This window comes from Staurois parvus, unplaced genomic scaffold (assembly GCF_062004578.1).
Source record: "Staurois parvus isolate SC_StPar_1 unplaced genomic scaffold, SC_StPar_1.0 ptg000388l, whole genome shotgun sequence".
NCBI lineage: Eukaryota > Metazoa > Chordata > Amphibia > Anura > Ranidae > Staurois > Staurois parvus.
The window spans coordinates 2,476,795-2,495,748 of NW_028318184.1; the positions used below are offsets into that span (position 1 = coordinate 2,476,795).

General features: G+C 44.6%; 2 protein-coding genes across 4 annotated transcripts in view; one reads left to right on the forward strand and one right to left on the reverse strand.

Moving 5' to 3' along the window:
• The window catches only part of RCAN2 (regulator of calcineurin 2), a 258,378-nt gene that overhangs the window by 232,100 nt on the left and 7,324 nt on the right, over positions 1 to 18,954 (forward strand). The gene's annotated exons all lie outside the window — the stretch shown is intronic.
• The window catches only part of ENPP4 (ectonucleotide pyrophosphatase/phosphodiesterase 4), a 53,102-nt gene continuing 34,484 nt past the window's right edge, over positions 337 to 18,954 (reverse strand). For all 3 annotated transcript variants that reach the window (XM_089685903.1, XM_089685905.1, XM_089685904.1), the window contains exons 3-4: positions 14,353 to 14,526; positions 337 to 9,504 (exon numbers count right to left, since the gene is read on the reverse strand). In XM_089685903.1, the coding sequence (XP_089542029.1) occupies positions 9,143 to 9,504; positions 14,353 to 14,526 (536 nt within the window). In that variant the 3' untranslated portion in view covers positions 337 to 9,142. The remainder of the gene's footprint in view (positions 9,505 to 14,352; positions 14,527 to 18,954) is intronic.

Consider the following 18,954-nt stretch of genomic DNA (forward strand, 5'->3'; position numbering starts at 1 on the left):
TATATTGATGAAAATTTGGCTGGTTCAGCACAGACTGGCCAAATTTTGATCAGTGTGTGGCCATCCCTGCTTCACAGAAGTCAAGCCTTTCATCAAAACCTCCATCCAATGGCAGGTGACACCATCCCGCCATGATATACATGATGGATAAGTAGACACACCAGAACCCGGCTAATCATTTCATACATGAGCTCCAATGAATCCAAAAGACATTTAAACTAAGTCAGTAGGAAGATATTAATTTTATGTTTTGTTACTTTTGTTAAAGGAGAAAGTGATTGTGATTTGTACTTGGTTGAAAAATTCATAAATATTTATAAAAAAACAAAAGACATCTAAAGATTTAATAATTTATTACAAAAAATAGAATAAATTGGCAGAATTAGAAAAATAAGACACTTTTCTACATCATTTCTACTGATAAAGCTATTAACTAGACACTTGACACGGTTGTGCTTTACAATTTTCCAGTAAGAAGAGACATTTCAGACTCAGGACACACATATACATAATCTAAACGGAGTGTTATTCCTAGACACCATACTACTGCAGACCCCCTGAAATCAGACATCTGGCACAACTGTGCTTAGAAGTACATAGATCAGACACATAGTTCTGGCCTTGTACACAGTACATAGTGGGACTCTCATTCCTAATGAGGAGATTCACGAAGGGCTCTTTCACACGGGATGGACCCGTTTAGAGGATCCGCTTGCTCAGCAGGGGGGGGGGTCTCTCCAATGAGCAAGCGGATGACAGCTCTGTGTCCCCTCCGCTGCTGCAGAACAGACACAGAGATGCTTGCTCTCTTCAATGAGTGGTCGAATGAAAACGGAATGAACCGCCTGTCCGTTTTCTTCTGATCAGACGGACGGAAGGCGAATTGGATCCCCATCCGTCCCTTTTTGGTGGATCGGATATCGGCGGGTGTAAACAGACACATGTCCGTTTACACCTGACGCTCCAAAGAGAATGGAGGTTCCAATCTGGTCTGGTTGGCGGACCCGATCAGAACGTTCGTGTGAAAGAGCCCTGAGGCTGGCCATACATGGGTCAATTTTCAAACAATTTTTCATTAGAAAATCAGACCTAAGAATAATTGGGTGATTTTTGCTCTGTTAGTGGGGCAACGGCACTGGACGATTTTCGCTCTAATAGTGGGGCAACGGCACTGGGCGATTTTCGCTTTGTTAGTGGGGCAATGGCACTGGACGATTTTCGTGGTTCCTCCCCATTTCGTTTATCGGGCATGCTGTAAAATTAGTGAAATTTTTTTTAAACTATATTCTTCAGATTTTTTTTTAAAATATAAAAAAGTCATTTTAACATTTTAACATATATTTTTAAATGCATTCCAAAAATGTTGATTTGTATTTTTAACCTCTTCATGCCAGCCGCACACAAATGTGCGGCCTCCCGGCGTCTGGGCTTAGACGCCGAGCGGCCGCACATTTGTGTGCAATTAAGAAAAACATAAGTGCTGAGAAAAACATAAGTGCACGCTCCCAGCACACATGTCCGGTACTCATGGAAAAGTCCCGATCTCCTCTTTCGATCGGGACCTTTCCCGATCATGTGACCGCTGTGACCCTAAAACCATGCCCCGCCTCCCGGCTTCTGAAACCCTTAAAGGGCTGGGAGGCGCTGGCGCCAAGGGGTTAAAGACATACAATATATTTGAAATTTATTTTTAAAAATATTTTTCATATATTTTGTAATAAAAACACATTTCAACATACAGTATATATATATATATATATATATATATATATATATATATATATTTTGCAATATATTTTGAAATATATTGAATATGGCCAAAATTGTAGCATTTCAAATATGTCAATATATTTGGGGAAGAATATTTTTAAAATATATTTTTCTTCCATATACAGGCACCCTCAGATAAGAGGTCGATCAGCCACAGCTCAAGGAACCCCTAGCAACCTCTTGAGGAACGCTGGTTAGGAAGGATACCCTGTGCCAGATGGGTTTGGCAAGTTCAAGATCAACAATAAAAACATAAATATATTGTCTCATTGTCCCGTCTGCCAATAGAGTAAAAAATCCTCACCTTCTGAAATAGAAACGTCTATATACCACCATCAGCATTCTGGCTTCTCCAATGAAGAGGAACTCTAGGATTACAGAAGTGGCCTGTCCATGCTTCTCACTGCTTCCAAGGGCATTTCGGTAATATATTTCAAGGATAAGTTCAGATTTACTTCAAGTCTGACCATTAATCAGTAGAATTTGGTTCAAAATATTTTACTTTCCTAACGTTCGTTCAAATATCTAATGGTTAATGGTGTCAAACAACAATCGTTTTTTGACCGCAGTGATGAGAAAATTCAAAGGATGGAAATTCATCTCAAACAAATACAAATCTGCAAATGTGGTTTTAGGATTTATAGGGAAACATTTTTTGTGCACTTTTCTTCAGATTTTTTTTTTTACCCCCAAAACACACAAAAAGCAGATCAGTGTGAAAGGGTCCTTAGCTTCAAATCTGCAGTTGCCATGGTGCTGCACATGTGATCAGTTATGACACCATCCATTCGATGGCTTGACAGTTTGCTTGAGAACACAACCAACTGTGCCTGTTATCATTCACAGCAGAAAGTACCATGCGATGTTTCAAAAAGCAGTGCATGCACTACTCTGTGCGGTGCGATTTCAGCCCATTCAAATAAGTGGGCTTGGAATCACACCGTACAGAGCTGCAGATGAATCGCACAGAAAAGCACAGCACGTTTCTGTGTGGTTCAGCTAGGGGCATAGTCTGAACCGGCTCTAAGGCTAGGCGCATTTTGCGTTTGATCCGTTTCTGCACTGCTTTTTGCACATTAGTTTTTGACGCGTTTTGCAGTTTTTTTATTCCGACTTGTTGATGGGCAAATTTAAACGCATCAAAAACCCGCTACATGCATTTCTGCAGTGTCTCCATTGAAGTCTATTGAACCAAAAACGCAACATTTTGTGTTTAAAAAATTCCTGACCCTTTCCAAGAAAATGCACCGGGTGAAAACAGAGATGTGAACCTGTCCCATAGGAAATCATGTTAAATGAACTGTTGTGCATTTCTGCAAAATGCAACGGAAAACGCATACATGTGAACTGGCTCTAAGGCTAGGTTCACATATGTGCAGGTGGTGCGGCTGCGGATCCTCCCGCACAGAGGAATGCAGACCCGTGGGCGGGTGCCATTAGTTCTAATGGCACGCAGCCGCACTGGAAAACGCAATCGTACTGGGAAGCGAGGTTCCTGTGCGGGCTGTGTTTTCAGAAGAAGTGCAGGGACTTCTTTCCCTGCGTGTCCCGGGGCACAGGAGTCCATTCAAATGAATAGACTCTTGTGCCCGCGCAAAATGCGGCCCACACGGCCCCATATATGTGAACCAGGGGTAAGGGTTTATTGGCTGTACACCACCCAGATCAGCGAATTTCTGCAGTGGGTGTGGCTAGGTAATTACGTTCAGCTGTGGCCGTTCTGCCTGTACAAATCAATGACAGGCTGAGGATTCACATCTGTTTTTTATCTGTGGTTGGGGACAGGTTTGTGGTCCTGGACAGAGTGCATATAGAACCGCTCACCTGACCCCAAATTAGAGGACGTGTCAGCCTGTCATTGATTCATATAGGCTTTGTGTCCACAGACGATCACTAACACCTGGCTATACCCGCCACAGAAATACAGTGATCTGGGCAGTGTACAGACATAAATAGCCATGAGAATGAACCCTTACAGGTAATATTGAACTTATCCTTTACATATATTCACCTAAAATGCCAGTGTAAGCAGTGAACAGCACCTACTTGCCAGGGAAGGGTGTCACTACACCAAGCAAGCTAAATCAGATCCCAGTTTGTTGGACATCACATTAAATCAGCCCCTCGCTGGCTCTGAAGCTTCTTATACAGTGCAATGCAAAAGATATTCCTCTAGGCTGCTCTATCCTCAGCTCGAAAAAAATAGAAACTAAAATGGAAAATAATGTAAAACGTTAGATACTATACATATTCATTACATAAAAATAATTAGACATGTATTATAATAATAATTAGACAGATTCATTTTAAGAAGTAAAATTGCATGAACAATAAAGCTGGCAATGCACTGATCGCAATCTGTCGGGTCCCTGCCTGATCGCTGTGTGGGCTCCTCCGCTAACTAAGGGACATGCTGGAAATGTTTCCATTGATCAGTGGCTGCAGCCAATCAGCTGCTGCCACTGATCAGTGTATTCTGATAGCGGCGGGTGCAGCTGTCAGAGTACAATGTCCAGTTACACAATGTCCTGTTGGTGGGCAGGGGGAATTCCTCCATTCACCTTGTTTGTGTGCATGACTGAAGAAAAAAAAAACTGTGCAAGGCCAACTTAATTTTAATTTACAATGATAAAACGGAAATAAAAATGTGTCAAAACAGGGAGTATGAAATTAAAAATCAGATTATATCTAGTATACAGAATAAAAGTCAAAATAATAATGTCCACAGTGCAAATTGTTATATGATGGCTGGAAACGGGTTTTAAAGAGAATAGTCATTGTGTGTAAAGCTAGCCATTCATTGTTCACAATTTCAATGATTTCTGCTGAATCGTCCAAAATTCAAGCTTTGGGTGACCCTGTTGGCACCAACAATTGACTAAGCCAGCTGGAAAATCATCAGCTGACTAGTCACTTAAGCCGGCTGGAAAATCATCAGCTGACTAGTCACCTAAGCTGGATGGAAAATCATCAGCTGACTAGTCACTTAAGCCGGCTGGAAAATCATCAGCTGACTAGTCACTTAAGCCGGCTGGAAAATCATCAGCTGACTAGTCACTTAAGCCGGCTGGAAAATCATCAGCTGACTAGTCACTTAAGCCGGCTGGAAAATCATCAGCTGACTAGTCAATTAAGCCGGCTGGAAAATCATCAGCTGACTAGTCACTTAAGCCGGCTGGAAAATCATCAGCTGACTAGTCAATTAAGCCGGCTGGAAAATCATCAGCTGACTAGTCCATTAAGCCGGCTGGAAAATCATCAGCTGACTAGTCAATTAAGCCGGCCGGAAAATCATCAGCTGACTAGTCAATTAAGCCGGCTGGAAAATCATCAGCTGACTAGTCAATTAAGCCGGCCGGAAAATCATCAGCCGACTAGTCAATTAAGCCGGCTGGAAAATCAACAGCCGACTAGTCACTTAAGCCGGCTGGAAAATCATCAGCTGACTAGTCACTTCATCCTATCAGATGCAGTCACTGTTCGGATATTTGGGTGCAGGTGCCATGGCTGTCTGAACACAATAGCTGGGCAAGGGGAAGATTCCTCCATCCACGCTTTTCACCTTGGATGGAAGAAATGATTCACTTCACTTTCAACTCATGACAGAAAGCTGACTGTGAATGGCTAGCTCTCAAAATGAACCTACAGCCTGTTCTAAAGCCAACCTATATTACATCCCTTCCCCTTAAAACCTAAGATACCAATCACTTGAATATGACCCTTCTGCCAGGAGTAAGAAGGCGGTAATCCCTGCAGGTAAGTACATATCACACAGGTTTTTACTGCTTGAGTTAAAAGACACTGTGGGAGGTAGGTTAGCTTTAAACTGCTTTAGGCCATCTTTGATGTATTATTTCTATTGAAAATCGGATTTCTGAATATGCTATTTCTAAGTGGGGACAGCCACATTTCTTCATTCCTTATACAGGCTCTGCTTCCTTCTTTGCAGTGCTGAACAATTACTGTGCCTTAAGCTGGCCATAGATGGATCAAATCTCGGCCAGTTCAGCAGGGACCAGCTAAGATTCAATCCATCTATGGGCAAGCCGATTGTAACCAAGTCGATCCATGGATCAACTTGGAGTACAATCAAGATGTCAGATTTTTAGCAAGTGATTATGCCAGAGGCTATAGCAGCTAGGGACAATCAGTGTTCTCCCAGCATGGCGTGCCCCCCTGCTGGAAGAACACCATAGCTCTGCAGGAAGGATTTCCCCATCACAAAGACTGTGTTGATGGAGGAATCCATCAATTTTCTTTCCTGCAACCTATGGCCTAATCTATGGCTTGCTTTAACTATTCCTCTCTCTCATTGCTAGTCTATGAGTCAGGCCTGACTGGACTGAAAACAAAGGGCTCTAAAATGCTAAGTGTGCTTATCTCAGCATAAACAAAGCAGGACTGCTAGTCACAATCCCTGATGTACAGACTATTAGAGGAAGCATTTACAAATCTGCATATGAAATAGTTATCAAATTATGGAACTGCAAATAAGAACAATGTGCAAGTTGCATTAAAAACTGCTTCTAGAAAACAAGTAAAATAACCCAAAATGTGTCATTACAATAATTTATCCCTTAAGCCACAGACTAATAAAGCCTTGTTTATACCATAGGGTTAGTGCATAGGACACATAGTAGACAGCCGACGTTATGTGTGAGTGCAGCTCAGCTGGTACTATGTCATGTCTATTGCACCAGAAAAAAAGAGCACCTGTCTGTGCACACAGGTGATGAAGCAGTGCTAAAGACAAGGCAGTGGGGGCTCTTCCTATGTCCGTTTTGGAACCTATGCGTGCTGGATCTGCAGAGTCACAGTGGTACCCAGGTACATTAAAAAAAGTCCATGCACTAAACCTCATTAGAACAAATCGACAAGACCTGAAGGAAACACCAAGACTGCCAAGACCCGCTTCTGAAAATGCCAGTCGCCTGGCTGTCTTCTGAGTCACTGACCTGGAACAAGCATGCTGCAACCAAAGGAAGAGTGATGTCAGAACTCCTGATCTGCATACTTGCGGCAGTCAGTGACACACGGTACTGAAGGCATGGGATCATGACAGCCAGGTAATTAGCATTTTTAGGAGAGGTTAATAATGGAAGCCTCAATACTTTCTTGATACAGGTTCCCTTTAAAGGACACAGATCAATTGTCACCATTAAAGGTGATGTCCATCCAGATCCGCTGTACCATTTCTAAGCTGGCAGCTTGAATCACTTCTTATATCTCTTGGAAATGCTGATAAGCTGATTGATACCAGAGTTACCCCTCATCCACCTCCGCTGCAACTGGCTTACAAAGGGGTCTCATTTTTGCTGCTGGACTTTCCCTTTATTTTAAATTAGAGAACACAGCAGGAGGAATAAGACCTCTGTGCTTGGCATTGGCCTTGTGGGAGAAGGGTTGAGAACTCAAGACATGGGGGTCAATTTACTAAAAGAAAATAGACTGTGCACTTTGGATGATGGTACTCAGCAGAGTATGAATTGGCATCATTTACTAAGCTCTGGACTTTGCAAAGTGCACAATCTATTTGCCATTAGTAAATCAACCCCACGAATGCTAATCCAGGCATGTATTCTGCTCTGTTTGTTGGTGTTGATAATTAGATATATGGGGGGCGATTTGCTAAAATTGGAGCACTCAGAATCCGATGCATCTGTGCATGGCAGCCAATCAGCTTCTTACTTTAGCTTGTTCAGTTAAGCTTTGTCAATAAAACCTGGAAGCTTGGTTTCTATGCAGAGCTGCACCAGATTTTGCACTCTCCAGTTTTAGCAAAATAACCCCCACTGTATGCCAGCACCATAGTCTTGTCACTAACATGCTGGGGAGGAATTCAGCACAGGATTTGTGCTTTTCTGGGGGTATAGCCCTTTAAAAGGTCCTGCACCAGATTCAAAAAGCCCTGCTGCCAGTTTTAGTAGCTTTACCAAAATAGGTGACAGATTTAGGTTAGTTCTTAAAAGTGGCGCTATTGCAGCAAACTCAAAACAAATTACCTCCAGTTTGTAGAGAACATAAGTGGAGGTGATTAAGGTATCCTTCATACGGGGTGTACTACAGCTTATGTCCATGAGAGGGCAGTGTTTACCTGCATGGGGATGCACAGGTCCCAGTGCAGGCAGTCCCACTGATGTCAGCTGGGACATAGTGGTTCCATAGACACAGCTGCTTCTCCCAGTTTGACATCCAGATTGGTGCACAGCCGCAAATTCACACGGTCTACATTTGGGGCCATACACCTGTACAGATGTCAAATTGGGAGCAGCAGCTGTGTCCATGTGGCTGCAGCATCCCAACTGACATCAGTGGGACTACCTGCACTGGGATGCATGAAAAACCTGTCTGCATTTGGGGCCATGCACCTGCACAGATGTCAAATTGGGAGCAGCAGCTGTGTCCATGTGGCTGCTGTGTCTCAACTGACATCAGTGGGACTGCTTGCACTGGGATGCATGAAAAACCTGTCTGCATTTGGGGCCAGGCACCTGCACAGATGTCAAATTGGAAGCAGCAGTTGTGTCCATGTGGCTGCAGCATCCCAACTGACATCAGTGGGACTGCCGGAACTAGCATGCATGAAAAACCTGTGCATCCCCATGCAGGCAAACATGGCCCTCGCAAGCTGCAGTGCACCCCAAGTGAACGAGGTCTAAGGCTAGGTTCACACCTATGCAGTTTGCGTCTGATGCGTTCCTGCAGTGCGTTTTTGCACATGCATTTTTGCTGCGTTTTTCATTGGGGGTTCCAACTTGTTGCTGGGCAAAATAAAAGGCAAAACGCATCAAAAACACATCAAAAACGCACTATATGCTTTTCTGCCACGTCTCCACTGAAGTCTATAGAACCAAAAAAGCAACAATTTGCGTTTAAAAAAAGTCCCTGACCCTTTCCAAAAAACACACGGGGTGAAAACGTGGAGATGTGAACCTGTCCTATAGGAAATCATGTTAAATGGACTGCTGTGCGTTTCTGCAAAATGCATAGGTGTGAAGCTAGACTAAGGCCAATTCATACTGAGTGTACAGACACAGGCAGATGGTTATGGTAAATTCTACTGATACTTCTAGTCATTATTATAATTGCCACATTACGTGCTAAAATGATCAGTGTAATAGTCAGGTGACAACAATAAACGTACTAATGTCAAAAACCATTGCACTGATACTTCTGCACCAATTTAAAAAATGTCCCCAATGTTGGAGCCCTAAGAGATATACACTTGATGCCAGTCAGTGATTCAACCCCTGAAGATCCACCAAATGGTGACAATTAACTTCTGGATGGATGTTACCTTTGTAAGTCATTTTCCCGTGGCCCACATATAAATTGCCAAAAGTGGGGGTTTTTTTGCTTAAATTGTTCTAAATCACCCAATTAAAGGATCGTCATCATCCTGCAAGGTCAGCCGTGTGAATGCACGCCCTGAAGGCAATTTCTTCTTGAGCATGATCACAATACAAGTCAATGTGGTGAGCACCATGAGGGCGCCCATCACAATGCCGATGGCTTCTGGGAGCTGGATGCACCATTGGTCGGCCAACAAGCACTTGGTGTTGGACAGTGTTCCATTGTTCGCTTCAGGCTTCAGTCCGAGAATGTGGCACATCATGGGGTACACGTCCACACTGTTTATTGTGCCCATCTTATAGTTCTTATGGAAGGCTGGTCCATGGGCAGCTAAGAAGGGGTGCATGCTGTGGAAGGTGTTGTCATAGCCATGGTTTCCCACTGCAATACATATAAAAAGGTTCAACGTTCAGAAAATTCAGAAGAAAAAAAAGAATCTACATACACAACTTCCTCACTAGTTATTCTTTCCATAGCCTTTCTTACCAAAACAATAAACTCGTATGTCAGGACTGTCCTTCTAAATGATACAGAGTACATTATACACAGCTCAAAAAAATTAGAGGAACGCTGAAAACACATCAGATCTCAATGGGGAAAGATCTCATGCTGGATCTCTATACTGATATGGACTGGGTAATGTGTTAGGAACATAAGGATGCCCCATCGTTGGATGTAAATGAGAATTATCAACCTACAGAGGACTGAATTCAGTCACCCTGAAAATCAAAGTGAAAAAATGATGCAGCAGGCTAATCCATTTTGCTAAAATTTCATTGCAGCAACTCAAAATAGTAGTTTGTATGGCCCCCACATCTTTGTATGCATGCCTGACAACGTCAGGGTACGCTCCTAATGAGACAACGGATGGTGTTCTGGGGTATTTCCTCCCAGATCTGGACTAGGGCATCACTGAGCTCCTGGACAATCTGAGGTCCAACCTGGCGTTGGAAGGACCGAAATATGATATCCCAGAGGTGTTCTATTGGGTTTAGGTCAGGTGAGCGTGGGGGCCATTCATTGGTATCAATTCCTGCATCCTCCAGGAACTGCCTGCATACTCTCCACATGAGGCCAGGCATTGTCGTGCACCAGGAGGAACCCAGGACCCACTGCACCAGTGTAGGGTTTGACAATGGGTCCAAGGATTTCATCCCGATACCTAATGGCAGTCAGGGTGCCATTGCGTAGCCCAGCCTTTCTCAACCTTTTCAATGCAGAGGAACCCTTGACATAACTTTCCGGTCTCAGGGAACCTCTGCAAAAAATGACTATATCTACAATTCATGATACATTAGTGTGATAGTCAGAGGTAAGAATGCTCCGACACTTGTGGTCATTGGAAGAATTACCCCCTTACAGATTGCTAAAAATATCAATGGTGTCAGTGGGAACATACTTGAGAGGCGAAAATTGCTGATTGCTCAAAGAATCCCTAGCAACCTCTGGAGGAATCCTGGTTGAGTTTAGAAACCCTGGTCTAGCCTGTAGAGATCTGTGCGTCCCTCCATGGATATGCCTCCCCAGACCATCACTGACCCACCACCAGAACAGTCATGCTGAACGATGTTACAGGCAGCATCACATTCTCCACGGCTTCTCCAGACCCTTTCATGTCTGTCACATGTGCTCAGGGTGAACCTGATCTCATCTGTGAAATGCACAGGGTGCCAGTGGTGGACCTGACAATTCTGGTGTTCAATGGCAAATGCCAATCGAGCTCTATGGTGCCGGGCATTGAGCACAAGGCCCACTAGAGGACGTCAGGCCCTCAGGTCACCCTCATGAAGTCTGTTTCAGATTGTTTGGTCAGAGACATTCCCAAAGGTGGCCTGCTGGAGGTCATTTTGTAGGGCTCTGGCAGTGCTCATCCTGTTCCTCCTTGCACAAAGGAGCAGTTACCGGTCCTGCTGATGGGTTAAGGACCTTCTACGACCCTGTCCAGCTCTCCTAGAGTAACTGCCTGTCTCCTGGAATCTCCTCCATGCTCTTGAGACTGTGCTGGGAGACAGCAAACCTTCTGGCAATGGTACGTATTGATGTGCCATCCTGGAGGAGTTGGACTGCCTGTGCAATCTCTGTAGGGTCCAGGTATCGCCTCATGCTACCAGTAGTGACACTGACCCTAGCCAAATGCAAAACTAGTGAAAAACAGTCAGAAAAGAGGAGTAGGGAAAAATATGTCAGTGGCCTCCACCTGTAAAACCATTCCTGTTTTGGGAGTAGTCTCATTTTTGCCCATCTAGTGTACCTGTTGTTAATTTCATTAACACCAAAGCAGCTGAAACTGATTGACAACCCCCTCTTACTTCACTGACCAGATCAATAGCCCAGGAGTTTCATTGACTTGATGCTATACTTTGATTAAAAAGTCTTCCTTTAATTTCTTTGAGCAGTGTATATATAGCGTATTAAGTCAAGGCTGCTAAGCAATAAATGAATATATTGTACCCAATTTTACTGCTAACACATATTAAAAAATGTAGTCCTTGTTGGAGATATAGAAAACAGAATAATACATCCAAGCCACACAGGCATTCCATTTAACAACATTTTAGATGCAAACAATGAATGACTGTATACGGTATATATCATTTCCCCTCTAGAAAGGATAAAACTAATTCCATTTCAAAAGTCTCTGTTGCTCTAAATCAGGGGTCTCCAAACTTTAGAAACAAAGGGCCAGTTTACTGTCCTTCAAACTTTTGGAGGCTGGACTGTGGCAAGAGGGAGTGAAAAAAAAACATGCCACCTGTGGTTAGTAGGAGAAGGTATAATGCCCCATCTTTGGTGTCAGTGGAAGGAATAGTGCCCCTTTGATGGTGTCAGCAGAAGGAATAGTGCCCCATTGTTGTCAGTGGGAGTAATAATTCTCCTTCATTGGTATTTCAGTGGAAGGAATAGTGCCCCTTTGATGGGGTTTCAGTGGAAGGAATAGTACCCCTTCATTGGTGTTTCAGTGGAAGGAATAGTGCCCCTTCATTGGTGTTTCAGTGGAAGGAATAGTACCCCTTCATTGGTGTTTCAGTGGAAGGAATAGTACCCCTTCATTGGTGTTTCAGTGGGAGCAATAGTACCCCATTGTCTGTGTCACTGGGAGGAATAGTGCCCCATTGTTGGTGTCAGTTGGAGGACTAGTGCCCCACTGTTGGTGTCAATGGAAGGAATAGTGCCCCACTGTTGGTGTCAATGGAAGGAATAGTGCCCCACTGTTGGTGTCAGTGGGAGGAATAGTGCCCCACTGTTGGTGTCAGTGGGAGGAATAGTGCCCCACTGTTGGTGTCAGTGGGAGGAATAGTGCCCCACTGTTGGTGTCAGTGGGAGGAATAGTGCCCCACTGTTGGTGTCAGTGGGAGGAATAGTGCCCCACTGTTGGTGTCAGTGGGAGGAATAGTGCCCCACTGTTGGTGTCAGTGGGAGGAATAGTGCCCCACTGTTGGTGTCAGTGGGAGGAATAGTGCCCCACTGTTGGTGTCAGTGGGAGGAATAGTGCCCCACTGTTGGTGTCAGTGGGAGGAATAGTGCCCCACTGTTGGTGTCAGTGGGAGGAATAGTGCCCCACTGTTGGTGTCAGTGCAAGGAATAGTGCCCCAATGTTGGTGTCAGTGCAAGGAATAGTGCCCCAATGTTGGTGTCAGTGCAAGGAATAGTGCCCAAATGTTGATGTATGTGAAAAGAATAATGCCCCACCATTGGTGTCAGTGGGAGGAATAGTGCCCCATTGTTGGTGTCAGTGGGAGGAATACTGCCCCATTGTTGGTGTCAGTGGAAGGAATGGTGCTCCTTCGTTGGTGTCAGTGGAATGAATAGTTCCCCTTTGTCAGTGTCAGTGGAAGGAATAAGTGCCCCTTTGTTGGTGGCAGTGGAAAGAATTGTGCCCCCATGTTGGTGTCAGTGGAGGAAATAGTGCCCCTTTGTTTGTGTCAGTGGTAGGAATGGTACCCCATTGTTTCTGTCAGTGAGAGAAATAGTGCCCCATAGGCTGGATAAAGGCAAGCAAAGGGCAGCAGTTTGGAGACCAGTGCTCTAAATGAACCAATTAGCAAATACCTGTATCAATGCCCCACAAATGTATTCAGCCCTATCACAAAATATCCTGTACAGCAAACATCCTTATTGAATAAACCCAACTGTGTATTTAAAAAATATACACACAAAAAAAATGGAATTACATAAACATCAAAGCAACCCCAACTCCTCACAATAATAAAATGTCTCCCAAAAATGTGTATCAAATTTAATTTAAAAAATTTATAAAATTAAATTAAGAATTGTATAAACCTGAATAACCATTAAAAATGTACATAATCGGACTATGTAGATATGTACAGCTATTTATTCTACCAGCATTTTAATTTTTGCATTGGCACTTTTTTTTCTTAGATTAGTCCTGTAGTTATTTTTTTTAATTTACAATATAAAGCTGATCAACTGATTTTTAATGAATTAAACATATCATCATGTTTTGAATTAGAATATGGTTTAATAATGAAACATAAATTGTCCCACCCAAAATATGTCTCTCTTTTAATACAGTGAAGAAGCAGATATAACATTTGTATCAAGTTTTTCTTTCTATCTGTGACCCCCTGGGGTAGGTTTTCCCTCATTTCCTGTTCCAGGGTGGAGCGGTTCTCACCGGGGTATGGAAGGCACAGACAAATTCATTATCAGTAGTTGTAATACTTCAAATTCTACCAAAAATATTTTTTGACTGTGTGTCCCCATTTGAGACATTTCCTATTATGTACCGTTCTGAGAGGAGGAGCTAAAATAAAGATACGCAGGTAAGGAATTTAAAGTGAGACGATATCCCCATTTTCCAAAAATAATCCATACGCTTCCACTGCTTAACGGCTCTGTAATCTATTTTTCATTAATTTATTACTGTGTTTTTCTGCCGCTTTGTAATGTCCCCTGTGAGCTCCAGAATCTCCTTTTCCCTCTCGCTTCAGATTATTTCATGCAAGTTAGTTCATGCGTACTGTTATATGCACTCTACAATCCCATAGTTCCATTTTGGGAGCGAGCAGAAGAGGGTGACTACATTCCTACATACAGTGGGCCCATGAACAATGAATGTAGTCACCCTCTAACAGGAAGTCAGATGACAGCAGCAAAAAAAAGGAATGTGGAGGTTTGGAGCATTTGACAGCAATAGAAGGGACTTTTCTGAGCTCAGAATACATACTTCACATACCAGTTACAGCAGATAACAGTGTCACTTACAGCTTATGGGGGACGATTCATTCTGCACTATTGTCCATCCTTCATCGGCCACCAGGATGATGGGCTGGATCCGGCGGTTGTGTTTGTAGTGATAACGATCTGGAATCTGATCCTTGAGGTAGACTTTCATGTGACTGCTGCAGTTCTTTAGCAGATTGTACACAGAATTCATGTCTGTGGAAATAGAACAGATACGTCCTCATAGAAGGATCCTCAATGCCAGCATTGCAATGAAAACCGAGTGCTCTGCCTCACATCTACATTACTGGTTAAAAGTTTTGGACTCACTAATTTTCCAGTTTCTATTAAAATTTATGTAGTTTTAGGTCCTTATGAATGCCTAAATTAAAGCGTAGAACAAAATAGAGATAAAATATATATACCGTATTTGCCGGCGTATAAGACAACTTTTTGACCCTTGAAAATCTTCTCAAAAGTCGGGGGTCGTCTTATATGCCGGTACACATGTTAGGGGGGCTGCGGCATTAAGTACAGGGGTTTGCAGAGGCTGATGTCTCTTACCTGGATCCAGTCCCACAACGATCCGGTCCAGGAAGCGCGGCGTCTCCTTCAGTTCGGCCACTGGATGTTCGTGCGGCTGCTCGGCTCCGCCTCCTCACCGGTGATTGGCCGCCAGAACTGTAGCTCAGGAAAGGCACACAGGCGGCCAATCACCGGCGAGGGGGCGGAGCCGAGCGGCCCCGCGAAAATTGAGTGCCGGAGCAGCAGGTAAGTGTTCTGTGTAGAGGTGCTGCTGCAACCACATATGCTGGCTGCAGCAGCACCATACGAGAACAGGGTCAGCAAGTCTCAGTGGGAGGAATAGTGCCCCATCATTGGTGTCACTGATACCAATGATGGGGCACTATTCCTCCCACTGATACCAACGATGGGGCACTATTCCTCCCACTGACACCAACGATGGGGCACTATTCCTCCCCCCCCACTCACACCAACGATGGGGCACTATTCCCCCCCCCACTGACACCAACGATGGGGCACTATTCCACCCCCCACTGACACCAATGATGGGGCACTATTCCACCCCTCACTGACACCAATGATGGGACACCATTCCTCCCACTGACATCAATGATGGGGCACTATTCCTCCCACTGACACCAATGATGGGGCACTATTCCTGCCACTGATACCAATGATGGGGCACCATTCCTGCCACTGATACCAATGATGGGGCACCTATTCCCCCCACTGATACCAATGATGGGGCACTATTCCTCCCACTGATACCAATGATGGGGCACTATTCCTGCCACTGATACCAATGATGGGGCACTATTCCTCCCACTGACACCAATGATGGAGCACTATTCCTCCACTGATACTAATGATAGGGCACTATTCCTCCCACTGACACCAATGATGGGGCACTATTCCTGCCACTAATACCAATGATGGGGCACTATTCCTGCCACTAATACCAATGATTGGGCACTATTCCTCCCACTGACATCAATGATGGGGCACTATTCCTCCCACTGATACCAATGATGGGGCACTATTCCTCCCACTGATACCAATGATGGGGCACTATTCCTTCCACTGATACCAATGATGGGGCACTATTCCTCCCACTGACACCAATGGTGGGGCACTATTCCTCCCACTGATACCAATGATGGGGCACTATTCCTCCCACTGACACCAATGGTGGGGCACTATTCCTCCCACTGATACCAATGATGGGGCACTATTCCTCCCACTGGTGTGCATTGGAAGAGGGGTAGTCTTATACGGCGAGTATAGCCCAAACACTACATTTTAGCAGGAAAAGTAGGGGGGTCGTCTTATACGCCCAGTCGCCTTATACACCGGCAAATACGGTATATGGAATAATTTTGTTTAACCCCTTCACACCTAAGGGTAAAACAAATCTAAATGTCTAAGCACAATTCTGCAACATTGACATGTGTTAGTAATACCATACATATCATCACAACTACTTTGTACATCCAGGTGGATTATACCTTGTTTTTTTCAGGACAAATTGGGCTTTCATTTGGTGGTAAATGGTAATGGATAGCTCCTAATTTTTTTTATCAAAGGAAAACTGGCCCAAAATAGTAAAAAAAATAGTTTTTTTTTTTATTTAGCTCTGTGTTTCTTGTTACGACCATAACCTACCTCCATGGAACAACCCAAAATAAATTCTCCAGCTCTTGACGATCGCAGAGAGATCATATATGTTTATGTTATTTGTTGTTTGTACCCGTAGTACAGCCCAAAAACAATAGTGCGCATTTTGTTTGTCTTTTTTTTTTTTTTTACTGACGTTGACACTGACGTTAACGCTAACTGACACTGATACCAATTTTTTTTTTAATCCTGACCTTTGACCCTGACCCAAACACTAACCCTGGCACTGAACTAGATCAAACCTTGATTTGGGTATTTTTCTTTATTTTTCTTTAACTTGTTGCCGACCGCAGATAGCCGAATGACGGCTGCACTGTGGCCGGCCAGTTCTGAGTGGACGTCGTATGACGTCCTCCCAGAACGCGCTCTCCTGGGGCGCGCACCCAGCGATCTCCGTGATCGCTGTGTCCTACGGACACAGCTGATCACCTGATGTGGTAAAAGGCCAATCACAGCAGCCTTTTACCACGTGATCAGCGGTGTCCAATGACACGCTGATCAGAGGGAAATGCAAGTGCCGGTTCTCGGCTGCACTTTCCTCACGCTGTCAGATCGTGAGGAAAGTACTGCCGAGAACCGGCAGTTGTCAGAGCGAGGATCGGCACCGATCATCAGGGCACTGATGATCAGTGCCCTGATGATCGGTGCCCAGCAGTGGCACCCGCAAGTTCCGCCCACCTGTGCCCAGCAGTGCGCCCACTAGCTCCGCCCACCTGTGCCCTGCAGATCACCCACCTGTGCCCAGCAGTGCACCCACCTGTGCCCAGCAGTGCACCCACCTGTGCCACTCTGCAGTGTCACACACCTGTGCCCAAGAAGTGCCACCTATCTGTGCCCAGCAGTGTCACCCACCTGTGCCCACCCACTTGTGCCCACCAGTGCCACCCACCTGTGCCCACCAGTGCCACCCACCTGTGCCCACCCATCAGTGCTGCCCACCAGTGCCACCCACCAGTGCAGCCCAGCAGTGCTGCCAGTCAGTGCCACCAGTCAGTGTCCAGCGGTGTGCCAGTCAGTGCCGCCAGTCAGTGCCCAGCAGTGATGCCAGTCAGTGCCGTCTATCAGTACCCATCATCAGTGTCACCTATCAGTGCCGCCTATCAGTGCTGCATATTAGTGCCGCCTATCCGTGACACCTCATTAGTACTGCCTATCAGTGCCCTTTAGTGCTGCCTATCAGTGCCCATCAGTGCCGCCTATCAGTGCCCATCAGTGCTGCCTCATCAACGCACATCAGTGAAGGAGAAAAATTACCTGTTTGAAAAATTTTATAATAGAAACAAAGAAACTTTTTTTTTTTCAAATTTTTTGCACTTTTTTTATTTATAGCGCAAAAAGTAAAGTGCCCAGTGGCGGTTAAATACCACCAAAAGAAAGCTCTATTTGTGAGAAAAAAATGAACAAAATTTCATATGGGTACAATGTTGCATGACCGCGCAATTGTCAATCAAAGTGCGGCAGCGCTGAAAGCTGAAAATTGGCCTGGTAAATAAGGGGGTATAAGTGCCTGGTAGGCAAGTGGTTAATTTTCTAATATTTTTTTTACAAACTTTTTTTTTAATCTTTCTATGTCAGGAGTTAGAGGGATACAATGTATCTCTCTTCTCCATTCATGTAGAGAGAAAAAACAAGGGGGCGGGGCTGCACAGTGACTGATCACTGTGATAGCCAATCAGAGGCTATCACAGCGATCACGTGACCCAGAATCAGGATCGTTAGAATGGGACCAGGGGCTCTCAGAGACACCGTGGTCTCTGTGCTGGGAGCGCTCCGAGTGGCGTGTTCCCAGCACAAAGACAGGTACGCAAATATGCGACCCCACGGAAAAAAGCCCAGTGAGTTCCGTGAGGCCGCATATTTGTGTGTCGTCGGCGTCAAGGGGATAATAAACGTTCATCTAAAATTTTGGCTTATTAATAGATACGCCTTCAGGAGATACAACAGCCAAACACATTTGTGGCATTATTTCTATAATGCACATCAAACAGCTGTGTCTCAACCAATGAGGAACGAGAGACTGGGAGAGCCACTAACCTTGTGCACACTGCTGGATCGAGATCGGGCTCAGGTAAGTATTAAAGTCCATTCACACTTGTGCAACTTGTCATGCAACTTTGGGGTCCAAAGTTGCATGACAAGTCGTACCCCAGGTTTCCCAATGAGAAAGTAGAACAAAAACGGAGATAAAAAAAATATATATATAAGGAATCATTTTGTTTAACCACTTCTGCGCTGCCCTATAGCAGAAATACTGCTACAAGGCGGCATGGCTGCACAAAATCATTTATACATATGTGATTTTGAAGTCCCAGGTAGGGGCACGTGCGTGCGCCATTAGCGGCCTCCGCTGTTAATCACTGATTCCCAATTGGTGATTCGCCGCCGACACCCGGTGTTCTCCGAGGATTTCCGACGGGGGAGAGACCTGTATGTAAACAATACAGA